The 24,925-nt window shown below is 34.0% G+C and overlaps 3 protein-coding genes across 24 annotated transcripts in view; 2 read left to right on the top strand and 1 right to left on the bottom strand.

The window, feature by feature from the left end:
* Window positions 1-24,925, bottom strand: part of Pde1c (Phosphodiesterase 1c) — a 305,826-nt gene that overhangs the window by 86,945 nt on the left and 193,956 nt on the right. The gene's annotated exons all lie outside the window — the stretch shown is intronic.
* Window positions 313-13,047, top strand: LOC128669510 (maltase 2-like). 2 transcript variants are annotated; one of them, XM_053744419.2, is made up of 12 exons: window positions 313-345; window positions 479-637; window positions 1,291-1,470; window positions 2,841-2,998; window positions 4,409-4,534; window positions 6,521-6,777; window positions 7,302-7,500; window positions 8,030-8,137; window positions 9,317-9,467; window positions 11,368-11,563; window positions 11,843-11,980; window positions 12,374-13,046. In XM_053744419.2, exons 2-12 carry the CDS (start codon window positions 481-483, stop codon window positions 12,441-12,443), a joined length of 1,740 nt encoding a protein of 579 aa, XP_053600394.1. In that variant the 5' UTR covers window positions 313-345; window positions 479-480; the 3' UTR covers window positions 12,444-13,046. The 2 variants fall into 2 exon arrangements, with proteins under 2 accessions (XP_053600394.1, XP_053600387.1); XM_053744412.2 differs by having other exon boundaries at window positions 344-371; window positions 12,374-13,047.
* On the top strand, window positions 15,220-22,092 carry LOC128669504 (maltase A1-like). The gene is made up of 10 exons (XM_053744399.2): window positions 15,220-15,432; window positions 16,549-16,728; window positions 17,187-17,344; window positions 18,326-18,451; window positions 18,573-19,028; window positions 19,119-19,226; window positions 19,431-19,581; window positions 20,590-20,785; window positions 21,123-21,260; window positions 21,926-22,092. The coding sequence occupies exons 1-10, from the start codon at window positions 15,264-15,266 to the stop codon at window positions 21,987-21,989; spliced, it is 1,746 nt and encodes a 581-aa protein (XP_053600374.1). The 5' UTR covers window positions 15,220-15,263; the 3' UTR covers window positions 21,990-22,092.

Consider the following 24,925-nt stretch of genomic DNA (forward strand, 5'->3'; position numbering starts at 1 on the left):
AATGGCAGCTTCTGATGAAGCCATCGAAGTGGCTCGATTCTGGCAAGAATATATTTAGGTAGCACCCAATAGAGCGTTGATTTGCCATAGAAGAAGAAGATAAGGTATTAAAGCATTGAGTGTTGAAATTTTGGCAAAGTTTATAACACCAATGTGTTTGGAATAGTAACATCCGTTAATGATATCACATTCAGCCACCGACGGGACTGTTTTCAAAATATTTGACATCATAGCGCTATCTATAGTTCAAATAACCAATTATATTTTCAAACATTTTTCCATTGGCACATATAAAAGAAGCTAGTGATATATATGTGCGTTTTATTCTGTTAACATTCACAGAAGGTAATAATGCTGGATAAAATGAAATAGTAAAAATATTTGAATAATTAAACAATACGATTAAAAAATTTATCATATTTTTTTCTTTTTTTTTTTTGAAGTAGTGATGAGTAAAATGTTGTATACTTATTTTTAGTGATGTGGCAGATTTTTATGTTGTATCTTGTGGTGTCTGTCCATGGAAAGTATGAGAATATCAATGTCAAGCTGGACTGGTGGGAAAACGCTGTTTTTTACGAGATTTACACGAGATCTTTCATGGACAGTGACGGAGATGGAATTGGTGATATAAATGGTATTTATCTGTTTTCTTATAATATTTACTAAATACATTTTAAGAAATAATTTAAGTGTACATCAATGTAAACATCTATTGTATTTTTGGCAAAGATTATGCATGTAAGATATATTTTAGCAGATTTCCATCGTAATTTTTAGAAAGAAAAAACACAGTTACCTTATGCTATAGTATAAAATTATTTATTTATAATAAGTTTCGAAATAACTGATTTACCAATAATGCTGCACATTATCTATGTACAAGTATTTATATACGAAAATATAATAAACTCAGATATCAGGTATCGAAACCAATACGGGAAGTTACGCATTGGATAAAGCTAAATGGCGAAGTATGGGGGAACTACCAATTTCTTTTATCTATGGGAACTACATAATATTTTTTTTATTTTTTTTATTTATATATATAGACACATACAGATTAACAGACATAACATCCAAAACACCTGCATGCTAGTCAGCACTAAATTATAAACTAGAAATTGTGATTAGAATATTAGATTAGAATATTGAACCTTGTAGCTCTCCTTCTGTTGAAATTTGTGTTCTTTCTATATATTCCACGTTTCACGCTACAAGTGTAACTAATTGTATCTAACTCGCACTAGTTTTACAAAATGTTTTGTAAAATATAAATTCAATTTACAGGGATAAATTCCAGGTTGGATTATTTAAAGGAAATAGGTGTAGATGCAGCGTTTCTGTCTCCAATATTTAAATCTTCTATGCACGACTTTGGATATGACGTATCTGATTATTATACTATCCATCCGGAATTTGGCACTATGGAAGATTTTGAACAGCTGTTACGGAGAGCCAACGATTTCAGTAAGATATTTTTTATATATATATAAATATCAACATCATCACATCGACTTACACAATATTGTTTATTTAATGAGACTCAGCACGAACATTTTTTATTAAATTTGTCTCTTTTGCCACTACATGTATCATAAATAGCTTTATTCTGAACCCGTTTTGATAAGCAGAGTACCTTCGGAATTGTATGACAATGAATTTATTACGATATCATCACCTGATAGTGCGATTGGATATACTTTACTTTTTTGGCAAGTTTGAATGCGACCAGCTTTAAAAAATATTTAAAATAATTTTTGAATAGCAATAGATGGGAGTAGGTGAATTGGTATATAGAATCTATAATAGAGAGAGAGAGAGAGGGAAGTTTATTTTTATGCCGGTTTAGTATTAAGAGATTTCTTTTTGTTTCGATCCATTCAATTACATGTTTGTTTAGCTCATTGGTTAAGACAGTGCCATTTCACAGTTTGTCAGTTGAAATTAGCCCAACTCAGTAGTTTCGCCGAAGTGAATAATAAATGAAGCCAACTATAAAGTGTAAGAAACTGTTCATAATGTAATATTCAAGATTGCTTCCATTTTGGTCTGAGGGTAAATAATATCACTTTACTAGCTGCGCCCTGAAGCTTCGCTCCCGTGAGATTTTCAAGATAAAAGTACCTTAATAGCTATTACAGGTCGTATTCTACCTGTGTCCAAATTTAATCATAATAATGTCCCGTGGGAGTGACGTGTTATAATATTAGTAGAAAGTAGGATTCTTAAAATATTTAATCACAGACTTCATCACAATCATCATGTAAGATAGTCAAAATTGGAAGCATAAAATAGTAAACCCTTCTGGGGTGAATTTCACGAGCGTTTTGAACGCCGCCGTGGGCTGTCATTAGTGTTTATTAAATTGTACTAAAGTAATCAATTTAATTATCCTATTTTATAAATAAGTTATAAATAAGTAAAGTACTGGTACAATGTTGATTTTATAAATGTTTAATTTAAAAATAATGATTCTTTACTCAAAAAAATGTGCGATACTAATGAAACGCTACACGCCGCGTTCAAACAGTCGTGAAATTTACCCTCTGGTATTATGGGAACCAACATTGTTTAAATGAAGGATATGGGCATTTCTTCTCAGCAATGTCCGAAATGCCAGTCAATAGTATTTGAAACTTTTTGAGAAATGAAAATATAATATAAAATTTAACGTGAGAATATCATATTTCTAGATGAATGCTTTGGCATAATAAAAACGTCATCGTGGCGCGTTTAAAAAGCGCTCGTGCAAATTAAGGCTTTCGGATTTACACACACTTAATACCTACCTGTTATGATGTTTCTTATAATTAATAAAATAATAATGTTCTTTACAGATATAAAGATCGTTTTGGAATTTGTCCCGAATCACACCAGCAACGAGAGCGAATGGTTCATAAAGTCTTTGAATAAGGATGAGTTTTATGCCGATTGGTACATATGGGAGAAAGGGCATATGGACGACCGAGGACGTACCAGCCCTCCAAACAATTGGGTAAGTAGGATATAGAATAGGGTTTATTGAATACAGACAACATATATTCTACTAACACATTATAATAATGGACAACACTCAACGGCCCAAACTGTTAAGCATTAATGCTTAGTTTGGGCGTGGCGTAGAGGTCACCATGTGCTGGATTTGATTCCCAGTGCGAGAAATATTTGTATCCGAAATCATAAACATTTGTTTGCGACTTTGGGTATATTGTGCACGTTTCTGTGCTTGTGTCCATCAGATCCGCAATACTAACAAAGTGCTTAGTGTGGGCAAATATATAAATCGACAACTCCCAAGAGTTGACGACCTCCGTGGCCTAACGGTCACCATATGCCGGACTGCTATATTGGACGTCCCGGGTCCGATGGAAAATGATCTTTTCCACATTGACCTAGGTCTTGAATGTTCATCTATATATGTATATGTTATAGAATATAGTATCGTGGAGTTAGTATCCCATAACATAAGTTTCGAACTTACTTTGGGGTTAACTCAATCAGTGTGATTTGTCTTTATATATTTATTTATTTTATTATAAAGATATGATAAGTTCGAGATAAAGTTAATTATCCAAGTTCGGGTAAGAAATTCACAAGGTATCGCCGTTGACGCCTTTTTCCAAATAACTACATATCACCGAGAAATCCTCCTCATTCCTGGGAACACAACAAAACTGGTTAAGTTTCTTTTCCGGGAACGGAAATGGAGTCGTTCCCGTACCCGTTATCGGCAACGTTTCCTCAAAACTAAAAATATCTCCGACAAAATTTTCCGTTGTAGGTAGCCGTACCTAGAACGGAAAATTTTGTCACTACACCATCGACACACCTCGTCAATGTAAATTAAAAATAGAGATATTTATTTAGTTAGATGATTAATTCCAGCAATGTTATTGTAACTTTACGTTCATTTACTTTATCCTTTTCCGTTTAAGTATTAACTTGTGAAAATACAAGGGTTAATTGCGTTCCGGTTTGTTTTTCTTTGTTATCTTTTCATCTTTAAAGATATTTTATTCCGACTCATCATTTCCTCAGCTTTTTTGTTAAGCTTTATCCTTTATTGTTAGGGTTGCTGAATTAAAAACCGAAGCTTTATGTATAACAGTGAAAAATACTTTTAATATTTTAGGCATTATTTTATTTGTTAGACAAAAGAAAAAGCTTTTAATAGTATTCATTTTGCCACAACTTTTGAACGTCTTAACCGATTTAGATCAAACATTATCTAAGAACCACCGCATAAAATTTGCTATCAAATAAAAAAAACAGCATCCAAATCGGTTCACCCGTTAATGAGCCACGTACAGGTACACAGACATACAGACACACTTAGCGATCAAACTTATAACACTCCTATTTTAGCGTCGGAGGTTAAACATTGTAGTTTTATTTGATCTTTCAGATCAGCTTGTTCAGAAGAAGTGCATGGACGTATGCCCCACATCGGGACCAATATTATCTGCATCAGTTTGGCGACGCTCAACCCGATCTCAATTACAGGAACCCTGTCGTTTTGGATGAAATGAAGGTAATGTTATTAGATTACTAGCGACCCATCCCAACTTCGCTCAAATAAAACCATAATAAATTATGCATATATTCAAGAATTCTACTATTAATTGGCAAAAACCGTATACAAAAATATTTGAGTTTATGGCGACATCTACCATGCCACATGCACAACGGCGCAGATGTAAAAAGCCGACCAAACGCAACGAATAACAAGCCACACAAGGGATCCAGGACACTACGGACAGATGGCACGACGGTCGACTCACTATGGACAGCTAACAAGCCTAGACCGCGCAGACAGTGCGTTTTCGATTGGAACATAAGTACAACCTTCGACATGACACCATCGGAGCCGTGCGGTTCCCCAGGCGCAACACCTAGCCTGGCGGGAAGGTCTTCCCTTTGTGGCGGTCGAGCATAATCACCTAGCTCCCGCTACAGCGTTTTTACACACAGACAAACGCGATACGATAGGGACTTCTTTTTATAAAATGTAATTGTAGACTTTGTTGTCCTAAATTAGGACCACTCTGAGTCTGAGGGTTATACGTACCCATGTAGCCAAGTCAGCTGATAGGTAACAATAGCTATTTCCATGGGTGTTTGACGCAGGCTCCGTTCCGTTATGATTTTCCGACCTGTCGGTCGTAAAATTAAATAGAAGGGTTGTTTTATGCTGACCCAGAAATTTGCGGCATCATAGCCGGAAATACAAGGAGGGAAGAAAGAGAGAGAGAGATTTAGACCATTTGAGATCTATGGGATCTAAAATAGTCTAAATCTCTGTCTAACTATATTTTTTCTACAAGTAACAGTTTATATTAAGATTACCAAAACACAGCGCTAAATATTAAGCAGAATCTTTAACAATATCACTTAGCTACATCAATAAATCTATTTTACTTTCGGCTTACACCTGGTAAATTTATGCATGACGCTTGCGAAACTTTCCATGGTCTTGAAGCGGAAAATCACGCAAAATGTCATCGAGAAAAATTTGGACACTATCGCAAAATGTCATAATCTCAAAACGTTATTTTCGACCAACGTCACATGCGCAAAATGTACCTAATCGTGAAAAAATTACTCACAGTTGCATTAAAGTCAGTTTCTAAAACGACACTTTCTAACAATGTTGGCGTTATAAAAAAATTATCACTAAAACAGGTTCTTTCTTAACAGAGACCTAATTCTAACATAACAGAATTTAAGTGACAGATAGATCATCAGTATTAGAGAAATTAAAAAAAAAAAAATTTTTTTTCTTTATTTCTAATACTAATCTCAAAATGATTTTAGTAGTAGTAGAAGGTCTCCGTTTAAGAAGAAAAAACCCTAATCTCCTTTAATAATAATGTCATGCAAAGTTTTGAAAAGTGACATTGTGCGCAAACTAAGTTATGAGAAAGTGATTCGCGAAATTGTCATTTTGCGAAAATTACTTTCTGCCTAAAGACCTTTCTCAGTATGATAAATAATTCACCTCAGTTACCAGCCCTTAATCGATCATTCTAAGCAGTATGAATGAATTTCAATTAGCATGTTTTGTTCACCTGCTCCAAGTTATAATTTAATAAGATTCATAAATATTTTCATTGGTATTCCCGAGCGATTCACAGTCAATTGGTGTTTAGAATTTATCGGCTTGAAATTGGCGGCGCAATATGCTTCCGTAAAAGTTGATATTGTATCCTGTAAAATTTGATCATTTCAAATGCATAGATAAAGAAGAAAATATAACAAGATACCGAATATCATAAGGCCATTTCTTTTATTTTTAAAGCTGGCTGGAAAGATGTTCGAAACTTTTAAAATAAAATTTAAAAAGTTAAGGTTCTTTAGGGCGATTTTATGCAATGACAGATACATTTTATCTAGTGACCGTTAATTGGAATCTATCAAAAGCCATTTAAAAAATATTTTTTTCGAATGCAACATCATCAACGCCTTCGGTTTAAGAAAAGTTTGTCCTGTACTTTATTACTGATAACAAAATTTTCAGAACATAATAAAGTTTTGGCTCGAAAAGGGTGTAGCTGGTATGAGGATGACATCCGTAAACTTCTTGTACGAAGCTGATAAAGAAATGTATGGCGGTAGATACCCTGACGAGCCACTGACTGGAAAACCTGGACTAGGCCCAAGTGACTATAACTATTTAGAACACGTCTATACCAAAGATTTGGAGGAAGGATATGATATAATATCGCAGTTCCGTGAAGTGTTTGATTCGATTAGCCTTAGAGATAATTTAACTAGGTATGTTTGTTCCTCGATTTATTAAATTTGAGTAGTTTACTACTATAGCCATGTCAGAGGATTAAGTTCAAGAAACGTGTGGTTTCTATCAGTCAGTATATCACAATATATCTTAAAATGTATATAGCAATATAAATGTGGCTATTTAGGCCTGTATTTCAATGCCGTAGGTATGAGAAAACTAAGGGATAATAAGCCTTATGGCAACAAAAACATCCTCGAAGAGGGATGAAGTTAGGCAGATAGCCATGTGTTAAACCACAGTCAAGATTTAAAAAAAAAATATTTTTCAACTATATCTTAGGCAGTTGAGAATGAAACGAAAAAAAGAACACGCTCAAATGAGAAAGAGAGAGTTACTAAAATAAAATTTAATGATTTTCTATCCACATCATATCATAAAAAATGTCCACACAGAGCAAAATCAACAAACTCTAGCTGAAACTCGAGACACATCGACAGTCTCATTAAATTTTAACGCTGAGAACCGGTCGTCAATAAATAAATATCTCCCTCATTCTCAGGGTAATGATGACAGATGCTCACACAAACATCAAGAATGCAGTGAAGTATTACGGAGATTCACCTCTCTACGGTGCTCATATTCCTTTCAACTTTGCACTAATAGAAGATATAGGGAGAGAACCGGATGCCCGAGATATCAAGTATAGTGTCGATCGTTGGTTGACATATAAACCGCTAAATAAACGAGCTAATTGGGTGGTAAGATGATTTGATTGTGTCAATGTCTATTTTAAAAATACACCAATACTCTTACTTATTCTAATTTTGTCTCGTTGGTCTGGCAACTACCGGGATGATACCAACAACCGAGCGAAGTGAAGACAAAAAAGTAGAAAAGCGCTCGGCTCGGACGCTCAACGTCTGGAAGAAACCGGGAATACTACAGACTTATATATTAAGGGATATGCTTGTACGTCTTGTTCTTTCAATGTCAAATACATAAAAGAGAGATAGAGATACAACACATTTGTTCGAATGAAAATATCTAATAGGCTTGATGTCGTTAATTATTAATAGGGATGATGCGTGCCAATAATGGTCTGAAAACTAGGTATGCCGACGACCGTGCGAAGTGGACATGTAGGAAAGCAGACACTGGGCTCCGACGGTCAAGGGCTGAGGAAAAAACCAGGAAAACTCTCAGATGAAAGAGAGAGAAAGAAAAATACACAATGTTAGTTCATTTTATTCATCTGGTATTAAGGGCTATGCTAATTGTTTCTTTTAGATTGGCAGTCATGACATAAGTCGTGTTGCCTCTCGCTACAGGGGCGAATTGGTGGATGCTTTCAATATGCTTGTACTTCTGCTGCCAGGAGTCGCCATTACTTACATGGTGAGTGGATAAATAGAACACATAACATCTTGACAACTGTTACATTATTCGCAAATAAAGATTTGGATATTGATTGGAAGTTGAATTGAACTACTAATGACGATGCAATGGGCAAGAAATACGTTTGTTTGATTTTTAAACTCTGTTTTTGTGAAACCTTCAATCTTTTCTTTCTTGCATACAAGAAGTTGGATATAAAAAAGTTCTGTAAAATTAATATCCGTCATATTTTCTTTTTAGATACAAATTTTCATCTAATTAAACCTTGTCACCTAGCAATATTACGCAAGTCATAAGTAATCCTTAGAAATATTATCATTGTTATTTCAGTTCAATCTAAAAGATTTCCAAACTGCTAATGGCCCTGAAATAGGTGCTTAATTAACCAAGACCATGTCATGCTGTGAATCATGATTTAGAGCATTCGGTCATCGTCTAGACTATACTCTGATTGAGACGGAAACGTCCATCACCCACGCGCATATCTGTATGAGAGTATATTAAGTAATATACTGTAGATTCTATCTGTCAAACGGTTCTGATAAATCTCAATTACCTGCTTAAAGATATGGTCTTCGCGTGGTATCACTTGACTTATATCTGGGCAAGTTTTGGAAGATTTTTTAACTGAGACATGTCGTATAAAATCAAATTAGATGTGGAAATATAAGATGAATATGACATTATCCTCATTATGCACCAGAGACAAAGGACGATCAGCATGTGAACTTTCATTTCTATTCTTCGCCCTAGTATTCTGAATTAAAGTTACGCCATAATTTTATACGACAAAAGGTCTCAGTACAATATATGGTACTGTCAGCGATCGGTCTGAAGACTTAGAGCTATCTATCTGTTGCTCAGTCGCGCTCCGTCGTTTTGAACCCCTTCGACAGACAACACAGAAATTGTGTGAAGTTTCGACGTAGTTCAACACACGTCGGTGCCAAAACTTATAGAAAACGGAGTACAACGTGCTATAAAGTCGCAACGAAGCATGACTGAGCAATATGGGCATGGCTTATAGTTCGATCCCAAATTGAAATGAGATAAGGCAAACATAAGAAAATGTTCTGTTATGCGGGTACTGTAAGACAAAATCTAAGCATAGTCAACCACGCGCCAACTTTCATCACACACCTTGGTTGATTCGGAAGTAACAAATATCCTTAATTCCAGGGAGAAGAAATCGGTATGACTAATGGGTTTGTGCCGTGGGGAAAAACAAGAGACCCTCAGGCTTGTAATACTGATGACCCAATAGGGTACACAGACGTGTCCCGGGATCCTGTTAGAACGCCCTTCCAATGGAGCAAGGGCAAAAATGCAGGTACGATCTAGGCAACGAATAGACAGAAGTTAGCCTGGTCTTGAATAAGTTCTTTTTAGGTAAAAATCTTTATTAAGTCATGAATTGATGTAAAAAAAATCCGGTTTTTAACACTTTTTGACTTCTTCATAGTCGTATTCCTCGTGGCTGAGGGTCGTGGTCATTACGTGGAATGAAACACACACAAGAACTTTCTTGGCATTTTAATGGAGTGGTTTGCCATTTCACACACAAGTTAATAATAATCGACCAGGAAACCTTTCCTCACGATGTTTTCCTTCACCGGAAGCAAGTGGTGGTCGATGAAAACTAGGTACTATACATGAGTCAGATTTGTATACAAACTCATGTGACACGAGTAGGATTCGAACCTGGGAACTTTCGATCCACAGGCGGGCGTCTTACTACACCACCACCGCTTCACTTTTTGACAATGAATCATAATTCATTTCACCGCATGATTACGTATATAGTATCGTTATTAAGTAATTTTAACTCAACGGCTTGCAATTCTTGATGTTTTAAAAAAGTCAATTTCTGTCCTATACGCTCAGATCACAGAGATTTTTTTTGTCTTGTTACGAGCAATATTTAGTATTCGTAACTTGTAATATTACTACTATTCGGTTGAAATTTGAAGTTTGGATGAGAAGGGTGAGTTGCATCAGTAACTTTGACTTTAACCTGCGAATCGTTGACGTTTAGACAAAATGGCATACTTTGCGTTTTTATGAGCAGGTCAAAATTAACGTCAAAAGTGACTAGTGCAACTCTTTTTGCTCTGAAGGGTTTGCACCAGTCAACCGGTGAAATTTTTTTTTACAAAGATCGTTTTTTCAAATTTTCCAAACATATATATGAAACATATAACAGAAATTTAATAATCTGCGACTACCTAATACAATATATGTTTTGCACTTAAATATAAATCTATTACGACAAAAATTGATGATATCAATCTCTAAAATAAAATGTTTCAGAGAAAATTAAGTTTCCAATTTCAAAACCTCAAGGGATCTGACCCTTTCTGAGGCAGCGTTCGCTTTATTGTCAATGGATATTAGATCTTATAGTCTGGTGTTATGGTTCATTTGATATTTCCGATGTTTCATCTTCCCTGCTCATGTCATAAATGTGTCTGAAAATGCTTATTGTTTTGATTTCGGTAGAAACCAATGTTTGCATGGCTTTTGTTATCAGATTATTCCTTTAAAACAATTTACATTATGATTCTTAATTAGGACGACACAGAGTTGATTATACGTTTTAGTTTACTGGTGTGTTTTACCAAAGGATGCTTAAAATGATCTTAAATTGGTGTTGATTACAACATAAGTACCATAGATTATTCTTTTATCTATGATAAGCACCATAATGGCAGAACGGTATCCAGTGAACATTTGATTATATTGTAGGAATGTTATCGACATGTCAAGAAGAAGCCGATACCTAATTTGAATAGTGCTTGATATACTAGTCAAATTTGACAGGTCATTTCACGCTAGGAGACATAAAAGATTTAGGTATAGATATTTTTTCTTTTATCTATGATAACGATATTGCCTACTGATGTAGATGGACAAACTGAACAGTAAAAATACTGACTTTCATATTTCTCAATGTCCACCTCTACTAGGATAAGGCGGAACAATTTCGAGTTAAGAATATGTTTACATAAATAACTCCTCACTCTCATTTATGTCAGCCAAACAGCAATGCTTGCATTGTTGTATCCCGTTCGAAGGGTGAGAGAGGCAGTATAATTACAGGGTATTGTGGCAATAGATCCTAGATAATGCTTATAACACTCTTGGTGTTTCAGGCATCCATATGTCACAGTTATTCTTCGTAGTGGGCAGCATGCCTGCTTGGTAATAAAAAAGTGAAATATTGTGTTCAGGTTTCTCCAATGGAGACCGCACTTGGCTCCCAGTGGCTGATGGATTTGAGCAAATAAACGTGGCCGACGAGAGGTCAGCTATGAGATCCCACTATCAAGTATACAGAAGCCTGGCGCTTCTTAGAACTAGACCGGCATTCCGTCTCGGCAGATATGAGTCGCTTGCTCTCAACAGTGATGTCTTTGCTTTCAAAAGGTAATCTTGTTTCAAAGAATCACATTGACTAAAAAAATACACAAGCATCTAAACCAGATAACGTGGAAAGTTTTTGCGCTTCAGTTTTTCCAACATTGTTTCTAACGTACAGAGAAAAAATACGGGATCGATTACATGTATTAATTAATGTCAAATTTAGTTAATTTAAAACATTTTAAAAGTAAGATAAGATTTAGTTTTATTTGTTAATTTATATTTCGGCAACAAGGTAGATGGGTTACACAATATGTTTTTATTGCTTAAAACTGTTATCTTCAGATGGTACAATGACGATACTTACGTGGTGGTAATGAATGTCGGGAGGACGTACCATTTCATCAACCTAACGGCAATTGATCTGATATTCGGTACTTTGGAGGTCGAAGTCAGTAGTGTCCTATCATCACGATCTTATAGGTTTGTTACTCCTAATTTTTAAATTTTCTGACCATATTGCTTGAAAAGCATTAGGCTGTACGTGTGACTTGTTGTGTCTATAACGCAAAATAGCAAAAATTTTAAATAGCTTCTTCATATAGCCTTTAGCGTAAAAATACTAGCCTATAAGTTGATCTGGATGCACCAATAAGTCGACTGGCAAGATATAACGCGAAATAGGAAGGAGTGGAAAATATACTCTATGTAACAAAAATAGTGGCCATTGGCGATGATTTTGGATAGCTTGATGTGCTGTTGACTGTACTATTAGATCATTAATTATGCATATCTAATTGAAGTTTCTATTTAGTTAACTTAATTTGCGTGAAAAATGTACAATTTTTTTTTGGTAAATTCCGTTTTCATTTACAGCGATCTTGTTCAAGCAAATAATCTGGACTTAGCGGCCGACGAAGCTTTAGTTTTAAGAATGCAAGTGTAAAAAACGATCAAATTCCTATATAAACAACTGAATTTTATTAAACTGTTTATTCAATTAAAATTACTTTGACGAAGGAGCATGATGTTCAGGAATGGCAAACTTTGTTTTGGATACCATTTGGTCCATAAAGAAAACGTGGTTACCAAGAAGGATATACCTATGTGGCAATAATAGTCTGAAAACTAAGGATGCCAAAGACCATGCAAAGTGGAGAATAGAAAGTAGGAAAGCGGACCCTGGGCTCAATAGCTTAACTCTGATGGAGGAGCTTCTACTTCAGAAATAATTAAAAAAAAATAAAAGTCACATTGCATAAAGGCTAAAAACACATCAAAGTCACCTTAAATAAAGAAAAATCGGTTCTATCCTTGGCAGTTACGTAACACGTCAAACGTACTCGAGAGCTAAAAATATGGAGAAACAAAATATATTTCAAATTGAATTTGGTTCTTTTTGAATTCTTCGTGACATCTTATGTCGTCACACTAAGAGTATGTTTTCGACAACAATATACGGCCGTGGCGCTTTTTTTGCTCGACTTTAGGGGCTACTGCCGTGCCCCTAAATTGTTCTTATAAGCGTATATAATATTTATAGTCCCCAAATTTTTCTTATAAGCGTATATATATTTGAAGTCTTGTTATAGTTAGTCTAGTTAAACATTTTTATAAACGACTGATGCCATATAGTTATTATCTCTAATACTTAATCATTTAATTATTCAGTTTTATGTTTTTCTGTTATAATGTTGCACAATTTACCACTTAATAGACCACTCGATGCAAGCACAAAAGGTGCTAAACTTCGTAAAGCAATAACATACAATGATATAAAAAAAAACAAAAATATTTTTATAGCAGTCGTGTAAAATTTTATTATTATTTGTTCCTTCAGATTAAGACATGAAAATAAGAACTTTATTATATTTTTGACCCCCGACGACAGAAGGACGAAGGTATAAGTTTAATGTTGCTGTATATCTGTACGTATGTCCGTGGCATCGTAACAGCCAAACGTCAATCTAGTTTTTTTTATTTCAATACTTAATTATTTGTTAGACAAATTAAAAACTTTCAATATTCATTCAACCCCCGACTTCCAATATTCATTTCGCTACAACTTTTGAACGGCTGAAACGATTTTCATGAAACATGGCTAAGAACACTCGGGATAAAATTATCTATGACACAAATAAAAACTAAACAACGAAAATCGGTTACGGTCACAGACGATACGTTAAACTTATAACACCCCATTTTTGCGTCGGGGGTTATGTTTTAAAAATGTGTGTTCAGCCGATTGGAAATCATTCATCTTTTCTAAAAAATTAGAGGATGCCAGTTGGGGGTTTATTACATTTTTAATTTAATTTTCTTTTGTTACTGAAGTGTATCTCAATATTCTTCAAAGAATAACTAAAAATATATATTTACAGCGATTTGGGCTTATGCCCTGTAATGTCCGGGCCTTTACCCACTGGCCGTTTCACGTTTTAGCCCGAGCATAAAACATCTGTTGTTTGTTTACAAAATCCGAATCTCTTTTTATCAATATGTTTCCGGTATAATGATAAAACTTATTAAGAAATCCCCGGCAGTATCTTGCAATGGAATTTTTTCAACATTGCACATGTCAAATGATTTCAATGCTACTAATAATGCGAAAGTTTGCTAGGATATGTGTGTGTATGTATATATGTTTGTCACTCTTTCACGCCAAATCTACTGGAAGGATTGTTATGAAATTTTGTACACGAGTACAATATGACTTGGAAAACAACATACTACTTTTGATATCTGTACTTTTGATCCCAAAATTCCCACGGGAGAAAAGTCCCGGGGCGTACCTAGTACATAATAAAGAAAACGTATATACATATTTATCGTAAATCTCATAACTTTTTGTCGTAAAATTCTATCATAATGTATCCATTTGTAAATCTAATTATCTAAAACAAAAGTCAACTGTAATCAAGAGGTAATGCCTTATATGTATAGGATAAAGGCCTTTAGTTCCATTTAGGAATCCTGAAACGATTCATGTTACTACGAAAACGATTAAAAAATAGCTTTATGGTTCGAATTTAAGGTGCAAAGATCAGTTTAGGAAAACTTAAACTGGATTAGGTATATTAAGAAATGATAGCGATGACAGAAAAATCAGAACAGAATGTTACGAATCATTCGAGACAGTTTTATCTTCGATAAAGTTTTCGATAGTGTTCTTATAGAGCAGGCGCACGGTTGTGTAACTGCCAAGACTTGATATGAGAAATTTAAGTTTTGTTATGTCCATTAATAATAATAATAATAATATGTCTTTATTCATGTTACTTAAATAAAAGTTATACAATAGAACTTAATTAAGATTTAAAATAAAATAACAAAAAAGGGCCTGCCTGAGCTAGGAAGAAAAATCGTGTTTTGGGCATGCCCCACGAGATGAGCCAACTTATATTATTGGTGTTATTACTTAGTAAATAAATATGATCAGTATTGAATACACAACAAAACAAGGTTATATCAACGGCAGGAAGGAAAATCTTCCTGGGTAGAAGTTGTCAGCTGATCACAGTCAAAAGTATATCAAGGTACGTAAATTCATAGAAAATTCGTCACTATTACGTCTATATTATTAATTAATATGGCTGTAAAAATATGTAGAAATAGCTTCTTAAAATCATATCAATTTTTGCTATCTACCATTCAAAATGCCAAACTTGGCCCGATTTTACTTTTAATATTTTTAAGGATTAGATACGTATATAAATCGGTTTTATCACAGTTAAAAACACAGTGGTGGTCTATCGGTTAAATCAAAATGAGGGTAGTGTACACTCTGCCTTTCATCCTAGCTCTGTGCTATGGAAATATAATAACCCGAAGAGATTCTGCCCACGAACAAGATTGGTGGGAATCTACCATTTTCTACCAAATCTACCCTAGATCATTCGCCGACAGCAATGGAGATGGCATTGGTGACCTGAATGGTATGTAATGGCATTGTTTTATTATAGAAAAGGTTAAATTATATATTTTTTTTACAATTTTATACTCGAGTTGAGAAGTCAGTCCGAAAAGGGTGATGGATGATATCGTATTGATATAACATGCAGTTGATAATTTGTTTTTTAAATTTTATTTAAATTAAGCTAATATCTAATAAAGTTTAAGGTGAAAGCGTAAATATATTTGTTATTTATTTTTATTACCAAAAAAATGTAAAAGCATACATTAAGCTTAAGTATGTTTTGTTCTCTCTGTCAATTTCAAACATTATAAAGTCCGAGAGTGACAAAAAATACTTTAGCTTAATTTTTTTGTAGAGTGTTTGTGTTTGTTCAATGGACCCCGTACGAATCTGGGCTGGGTCGCTAGTGTATTATAATTTAATAAAATGAATCAATCTCTATTTCATAACAATATGATATGATCATATTAATTTGATGATACCGAACTTCATTATCATAATTAGTATGGACATTTACAATAGGCTTTGAAATTACACTGAAATCAGTGACCGATACGCAATAATATATTGTGATACACGGGATGAAGAATGTTCTCCCCTCCCAATATATTTAATTAATAAAAAAAATACTATCCAAAATTACACATAAAAATGACAATACATAAATTTATATTTAAAAAATGGTATGCTTTCTGGTATGATAGGGACCAACACTGTTCAAATGAGTTTCTTTCGGCATTTCTTCTCAGCAGTGGTCGGCCGAAATGCTAGTAGCTTTAGTCAATAAAACATGACATTTCAAAAGGTGGACTTAACGCCATATGACATTCTCTACCAGTCAACCGTTAGACCAAACAAATATCGCTATATTTGATGGTTCTTTAAAGTGCATCTAAAAAGAACAAAATGTCATTTTAATACAGGTCTGCAAATTTTATAGCAAAAGTATTTTTGTTTCTCCAATTCTTTATAACTATATTTTTAGATAGGCACTAAAAAGATAGTTATAACGATAGAAAATATATCTTTAAACTTGTAGAATGAAAAGTAATTATTAGTAATATTGCTCACACGTACCTACTGGCTGAGAATTATTTCTAAATAAAAAAAATACTAATCTCGTTCTACATTATAGGAATCACTTCAAAACTGGAATACATCAAGGATCTAGGTGTGGATGCCATCTGGCTGTCTCCCATGTTCCAGTCGCCGATGTATGACTTCGGGTACGACATATCCGATTTCTACGCTGTTCATGATGAATACGGCACAATGGAGGATTTTGACAACCTTTTAGAAAAGGCTAAGGAACTTGGTAAGTTCATGGTCGATCTATTACCTCAAATACGTTTAATTAGCTATATCTACGACCCATTTACGAATAATTATAATGCTATTTCCATCTTTCTCATCAATAGCAGAATTCACGTAATATATCCTTTTTTTAGCAATTTTTAGAAGTAATAGATGTTTTCTGACTATTCTCAAAACACGACATCAAACAAAATATCTAAATCTTATAAAATGTTTTGAGTGCTGGCCAGTGTGTTTTCAAAAATTGATGAAGTAAATAGACCAGAAAGAAACAATAAAAGAAATACGTTTATAAATTTTCGTATGTAATGTTTAGGTGCTGTTACAAGATCTTTATACGATATTTGAAAAATATATGTTCAAAGAATTTACCAGCGAAAGATTCTGTTTCACAGACTTAAATGAAATTTCTCATTTCAAATAAGTACGTGAAAAGAGTTTATTTTTTTATCTCCGCAGATATAAAAGTGGTGCTCGATCTTGTACCTAATCACACATCAAACGAAAGCGTCTGGTTCCAAGAAGCTCTTAATGGGAACGAAAAGTATTACAATTACTTCATTTGGGAAGATGGTGTTATCGATGAGAATGGGAACAGGCAGCCACCTAATAATTGGGTAACATTTTAAAGCATTAGTTAATTTACGAGATTATTTTTTACCAGAAGTAGACCTTGGTGTGATCTTGGTATTGGCCTTTTGCAGGGATTTATCACATTCATCAATTTATGCTGCTAAACCACAGTGCTTGTTTTGTTTTGGTTTGAAGGGAGAGTGGCAGTGTAATTACAGGGTACTGTGGCAAAAGATTCTAGGCCACAAAGTAGGCAATGCGTGTGACACGTGGTTGATAGGCTGTAGTGACCATTTACCATCAAGTGGGCTGCATGTCTGTTTGACTGCTTGGTGGTATTAAAAAAATTTTAGATAAACTTATCTTAAAAATACTTAAACTTAAGTATTTTTTGGAAACAGCTTTATGCCTTTCAAGTTTTTGATCAAAGAAGTAATCGTATAAGGATTTAATTTTTCTAATTGAGATATGATTAGAGGAATTTATTTCAGACATAATTATAGGACTTTATTTCACATTTGAGTAAGAATCCTTTTAAATATAAAATAATGTTAATATATAATTATATAAAAATAGATGTATTAAACATCGATTTTTACAAAAAATACTATTTTGCTATAGACGAAAGTAAATAAAGGGATAACCTTAAAATATTTATAATTTTTAGTCCACCACCTTTACTCCGAGGAGATTTGTATTTAATCTTACAAAAACCTTTTTCGAGGAGGGCTAAATCCCTCCTTTTAGGTAGGACAAACGAATTCAACAACATCTACTTGTTAAAGTATAATATTCAATGCACATTTGTGAAACCTACTGTATTAAATATATTTTATCAAAGATCTTCAATATTTTTATAAGAGCATGCCTTAGATATTGAAGCTTCGAAATCGAAAAAATCTTTGTGTAAACTTGAGTGAACTTAAATATTTTTTTATTGAGATTCATACTTTTGCATGTACAGTTGTAGTTTAAGCTTTTCTTCGCATATGTTGTATGTTTCTCTAGTATCCAATTTTCTACAGTTAAGCCATTTCCGAGGCAGCGCGTGGGAGTTCAGAGAAGAAGTAGGACAATACTACTTGCATCAATTCGTCATTGGTCAACCAGATCTTAACTACCGCAATCCAGATGTTGTTCAAGAAATGAAAGTAAGTGCCCAAGACTATATCGTACAAGATCTTAATTTAAACTGGAACGAAAACCAATTTGACAGTTACTTTATTATGGAAAGATTTATTTCTTTTATAATACATAAAAAATCGATTTCAGGACATTATTCGTTTTTGGTTAGGCAAAGGAGTTGCTGGCTTCAGAGTGGATGCAGTCAATTGTTTGTTTGAAGTTGACAAAGAACTTTTTAACGGAGCGTATCCTGACGAACCTCCTTCAGGCAGAACTGATGTAGATGATGGTTCATATGATTCTTTAGACCACATTTACACGAAAGATCGTAATGAAACTTACTACATGGTGTACGAATGGAGAGATGTCTTTGAAGAATTCAAAGCACAAGATGGCTTGACCAGAGTTATGATGACTGAAGTTTACGCAAAAATTGAAGATGTAGTAAAGTACTATGGAGAAGGGGAGTTACTAGGAGCTCAAATGCCTTTTAATTTCGACTTGATTACTGATGTTGATGCATCATCATCTGCAGCTGACATCAAGAGAGCCATTGACAAATTCCTTACATACAAACCTGTCGATATGCCGGCTAACTGGGTGGTAAGTAAAACCAAAACTAAATGTCCAAACACATTTTAGTTCTTTTTGTAATGTAAATGTAAAATACATTTTTGTTAACTGTTTTTGTAGGTTGGAAACCATGACCAGCCAAGAATGGCTACCAGATACGGATCTTCATTGGTTGATGGAATTAATATGATCGTTTTGTTATTACCAGGAGTAGCAGTAACTTATATGGTATGATCGTTTACTATGAATTGAAGATAAATATATTTTTTGTTTCACTTTTCCTTAATATCTTAGTATTTTTCAATAGTGTGTAGATCACAGATTTCGAGTTACTCTAGTATATAAATCTGTGGTAAGGATCCTGTATCTTTATTTCCTTCCATTTCATCGTTATCATTAATGTTTAACATAAATTTTATATTTTATCTCAAGGGTGAAGAAATTGGTATGGTCGATGGTTACGTCAGCTGGGAGGATACAGTTGACCCAGCAGGGTGTAATACAAACGATCCCATCAACTACGTCATTCCATCTAGGGATCCAGAACGCACGCCATTTCAATGGAATGCTGAGAAAAATGCTGGTAAATAGTTAACGAATACATACAATTTAACTCTAGTTTTTATCCATTTTGTTACAGTCTTGATCGAAACGCAATTGACATACGCAAAAGTTTAACGCAAAAGTTGTTAATGTGGCAAAAAATGAAATACAATCGAAAAGTATAATTCCATTTGTTTATTGCCATAACTAAAATAATCTGCCTATTGAAAACTTTGCTACAGAAATTTATAGAAGTAAGAAGAAGAACTTAGGTAGCTCTCGAACAGATAATAATGTATCTAACATAAAATCACCAACCCAATAAAGCAACTTGAACCCTTCTCCATCATTGTTAATATATACATTCAAATTAAGATGGTATACATAACTTATTACGATAAGAGTCTCGATACTTCAATTCTAACATCAATTCTAATAAAATTGCACGATCAACAAATCCTTCACAGTTTATTTGAATCATTTCTTGGAATAGCTCAATTTTATTAGGCAAATTTTCATGGAATATACTTTTACGTCTTTGAGCAAGCAACCTGTGAATTATTTAAGAATCAATTTTACTAATAAGCACAATATTCTGCTAAATGTTCCTTTAAAGTTTTGCGACTCATGCGAGGTTTATAGAAGTGTTATTATGTTTATCATTCTCAGGTGAATTAGCAGTCGTTAGTAATTAAATGATTTCATCACTATTATTAATGTTTGTAGTGGTTTAAAGTTCAATTCGTCCCTTCCTGATCAAGTTATCTAAACAACAAAGTAACTAGGGAGAAAAATGCCTAAAATTCAAGAGCTTTGTCGATGCATAAAATTAAATGCTCTTAATAGCCTTAAGTGCCTAAAATGTAGTCTTGCTATATTGCCGTCAAGATAATGGATTTTCAAGATGTTCCTTAGCTAGGTACTTCTTTTCATTAAACTAGTTTTATATCCACAATCTTTGTTCTACTCAAAGTTTTGACTGGTAGTATTAACTATTCTAAGATTTTGGAGTATTTTTATTTTAAAACCTAATTTTTATTTTTAAAAGGATTTTCAACCGCTGACAAGACATGGCTGCCGGTAGCTGAGGGTTATGAAACTTTGAATGTGGAAGTGCAGAAAGCAGCTGATAGATCTCACATCAAAGTATACAAAACATTGGTTGAGCTGCGACAAGACAAGGTTTTCCGATATGGTCGCTTCGAATCCCTGGCTTTGAACAAAGATGTATTTGCTTTCAGGAGGTAAAAATGTATTTATATATGTATAATTCTTTCTTTATAAAAAAAATATTAAGCTAACGAGATTATTGAGTTTTGATTTCTGTTTAACCTAATTTTGACATATTAATATTTGATCATTTTCGTTAGATCTTTATAATGTATTATCTATATAATAAGTATTTAATACTTTGACTAGTAGAATAAAAAATATTTATATTGGGAACAAATGTTAACTTTTCTTGTAATAGTTATAGAGGTTTTCTTTGAACAGCAAAGAGATTGATTTAAACTATTTGCTAAAAAAAATCTTATTGGTGTTCATTTTAAGTTTTGAAGGGAAGTAATTTTATTTTTACAGATGGCACAATAATAACGCCTACATCGTGATCGTGAACATGAGAGACACGGAGTACACAATCGACTTGACATACTTCGAAGATGTCTCCAAAGATGTGAAGGTCGTCGTGCGTAGCATACATTCTCCCAAGGCAGAAGGGTGTGTTCACTATTTTGTCTCTATCTCTCTCTCTCATTCTCGCAAATTTCGCATTAAAGCCACGTCCAGCTGGTTTATTGGTGGAATGGATTTAGATTATTAACCGCCTATGAGAAGAATCCAGTTTAAAGCGCTTTCTCTTAAGGAATTTTACATTCTGCGCTGGAGATGATATACTGCTAATATTATAAAAGCGAAGTTTGTCATTTATGTTTGTTACTATTTCACGCAAATTTACTGGACTGATTGTTATAAAATTTGGTACACGGGTAGAATATAACCTGGTTACACTAGTTACTTTTTATCCCGAAACTTCCACGGGAGCGAAGCTCTGGGGCTCAGCAAGTATTCTATATTTTTCTTTTACTCTCAGACCAGCATGTTATTATTATATTAACATTAAATATTATATTAACTTACTATTAACTGGGTTTATATATATGTATAAACCTTCGGAAATATTTATTTATATATTTCATCATCTCCCTACTACCATTACAGTTACAAACTATTGCGATAGTCAAAGTCTAACTATATGTCTAAATAACAGTTGCTGAAAAAAAAAACTACATCAAAATCCGTTGCGTAGTTTAAAAGAAGAAAGAACATTTTATTATTATTTTATTTGTACAGCTGTTTCATTCCATGTGATTTTTTTTTTGCAGAGACAAATTCAAAGCCAACGCTGTCCCTGTAGCTGGTTATGAAGGACTTGTCCTCAAATTATAATGAACGAAGTGTTTGTTAAATAATAATAACGCAATTGTAAATTAATGATGTTTATATGTATTTATTAAATGATTATGAATAAATATACTCTGTATTTTATTGATTCAGTAATTTTATTATTAGATTGTTATACTCAAAAAATATTAGGAATATATTATAAAATAATATGATTAGATGATAGATGGCACTTTACTGCTATGCATTGTCTACCACAGTTTCTTCTCCAAGTGAGAAGGTTAAGGGTGCAAGATGGATAGAGAAATACGATACCTATATACAATATTATCCCTTAATACGTACAATAATTAAATACTTAAATAGTCTTAAATTGAACACAGATATAAGTTCTTATATAAACCATTGCAACATCAACCCCGCATATTTCCTATTGCCTTTGCGAAAGCCGGAGATCCAGCGCAAAATTTAACCTTTTGAAAATTCATTCGTAATTTTCCTTCTGGCCGTCTGACGGACGTCAATTCCCCTTGAGAATACGATTGTTGCCTGTCAGCTGCTTAGGTTCTTTGTATGTATTGCGTTCGAGGCCATGTAGCCGCGAACCACGGGGTCGGATTAAAAAATACCCTTACAATTTTGAAGATCCGGGTGTGAATTTACAAATGGCCGCCTGCCTAACGTCAACTCTCCTATCTCATCTCATGAAATAAAATAGTTATCGTTTATCAATGTGCTCGTACATAGCATCGATAACGGAATCCATACCGAGTAATAAATAGTTATTTTAATAATCATTTCATTGAAAAATTAGGAAAGTTGATGTGGAAAAGAATATACCAACGTACGACGATGTAATGGGACTGGGAAATATTGCATAGCTGTAGATTTTCTAATTGCTGAGAGAAACACATTTTTAACCTCCGACAACAGAAGGAGGGTGTTGTCCCGCCTATAGGTACAACCTAAAGAGTCAATACCTAGTGCTGGGTTCTCGCATATAATGGGCGACATGAATATACATAATACACATTTTATACTTTTATCATCAAAGTGAAAAGATGAGTCGACGAAGTTTATTCCATTCGTACTTAATTTTATGTGTATACAGGTAAAATGAGTACTTGACTCACTTTCTTGTGGCTATGCCACGTACTTACATGTTTTGGTTTTACCTGGTGTCTTTCCATCTCTTATATCTCTGTGGTTTCTGAACCATCTTTACTGCCAGAAGTATACTCATTACATTGAAGGCTATGCACCTCAAGTAGGGCAACGGTCGACTTGCTCCGGTGTAGACAGGGTCTATCCCTGATGACGTATTCATATTATTCACTCTAGTCACTTAGCCGGACGATGGGCTTTGCCCACCGGAGACCTCCACCTTCCCCATAGTCTCGCCTCGGTTGCTCCAACTCAGTCGACCGTTGCCTGTGTGTTCCATCAAATACACGGGAGCTACGGGCTTCCCTGTCCAATGTCCTTGACTACCAAATGTGTAGTGCACTGCAAGATTGGACTAATATCAACAGAGAGAATGACATTATTTAACAGTCTCCTCTTCTTTCCATCCCGCGATTGCATGTTTAGGTCGACAACATATTATGGCAAAACAAACACTTACCAGATGTGTTTTCTATGGGGTTTAGATCTCCTAGAAGCTCTTGGCTCCTAACTTGTTGAACCACGAGCTCTGCTCACCTTTTTTCGTGTTCGTGGCAACCGTCGTCTTTCGCCTCCTTCTTACCATCAAGTGTAAAAACAAGCAAAAGCTAGTCAAAGACAAGTATGGTATTGCCATATCAAAACATAGATTGACATTACTAGTGCTTATACATACAGACTTTTATATGGCGAATCGCGCTGCGCGCCACAGAGGGAGTTATAAATTTAACGTATCTGTGTATCTGTATATCTGTACGTATCATCATAGCAGCTAAACGGCTTAACTGAAATCTAGTTTTTTTATTTGCATAATTATTTTTTTGACAAATTAATAGACCATTCGATGCAAGCACAAAAATAAACTTCGTAAAATAATAACATATAATGTTAGAAAATTACTATTACGTACTGAAATGTTTTTATAGCAGTCGTGTAAAATTTTATTATTATTTGTTCCTTCAGATTAAGACATGAAAATAAGAACTTTGTTATATTTTTGACCCCCGACGACAGAAGGACAAAGGTATAAGTTTAATGTGACTGTATATCTGTACGTCTGTCCGTGGCATCGTAAAAGCCAAACGGCTTAACTGAGATCTATTTTTTTATTTTGAATAATTATTTGTTAGACAAATTAAAAAACTTTCAATATTATAATATTCATTCAACCCCCGAGGGTTGAATGAATATTGAAAAATTTTAATTTTTGGAAGTCGGCTTCCAATATTCCGATGCCATAGACAGATACGTTAAACTTATAACACCCCTTTTTTGCGTCGGGGGTTAGGTTAGAAAAATGTTCAGCCGATTGGAAATCATTCATCTTTTCTAAAAAATGAGAAGATGCCAGTTGGGGGTATATTTAATTTTTAATTTAATTTTCTTTTATTACTGAAGTGTATCTCAATATTCTTCAAAGAATAACTAAAAATATATATTTACAGCGATATGGGCTTATGCCCTGTAATGTCCGGGCCTTTACCCACTGGCCGTTTCACGTTTTAGCCCGAGCATAAAACATCTGTTGTTTGTTTACAAAATCCGAATCTCTTTTTATCAATATGTTTCCGGTATATTGATAAAACTTATTAAGAAATCCACGGCAGTATCTTGCAATGGAATTTTTTCAACATTGCACATGTCAAATAATTTCAATGCTACTAATAATGCGAAAGTTTGCTAGGATGTGTGTGTGTATGTATGTATGTTTGTTTGTTACTCTTTCACGCAAAATCCACTGAAATGTTGTGAAATTTTGTACACGAGTAGAATATAACCTGAAAAATAATATACTACTTTTGATATCTGTACTTTTG

This window comes from Plodia interpunctella, chromosome 1 (assembly GCF_027563975.2).
Source record: "Plodia interpunctella isolate USDA-ARS_2022_Savannah chromosome 1, ilPloInte3.2, whole genome shotgun sequence".
NCBI classification, from domain to species: domain Eukaryota; kingdom Metazoa; phylum Arthropoda; class Insecta; order Lepidoptera; family Pyralidae; genus Plodia; species Plodia interpunctella.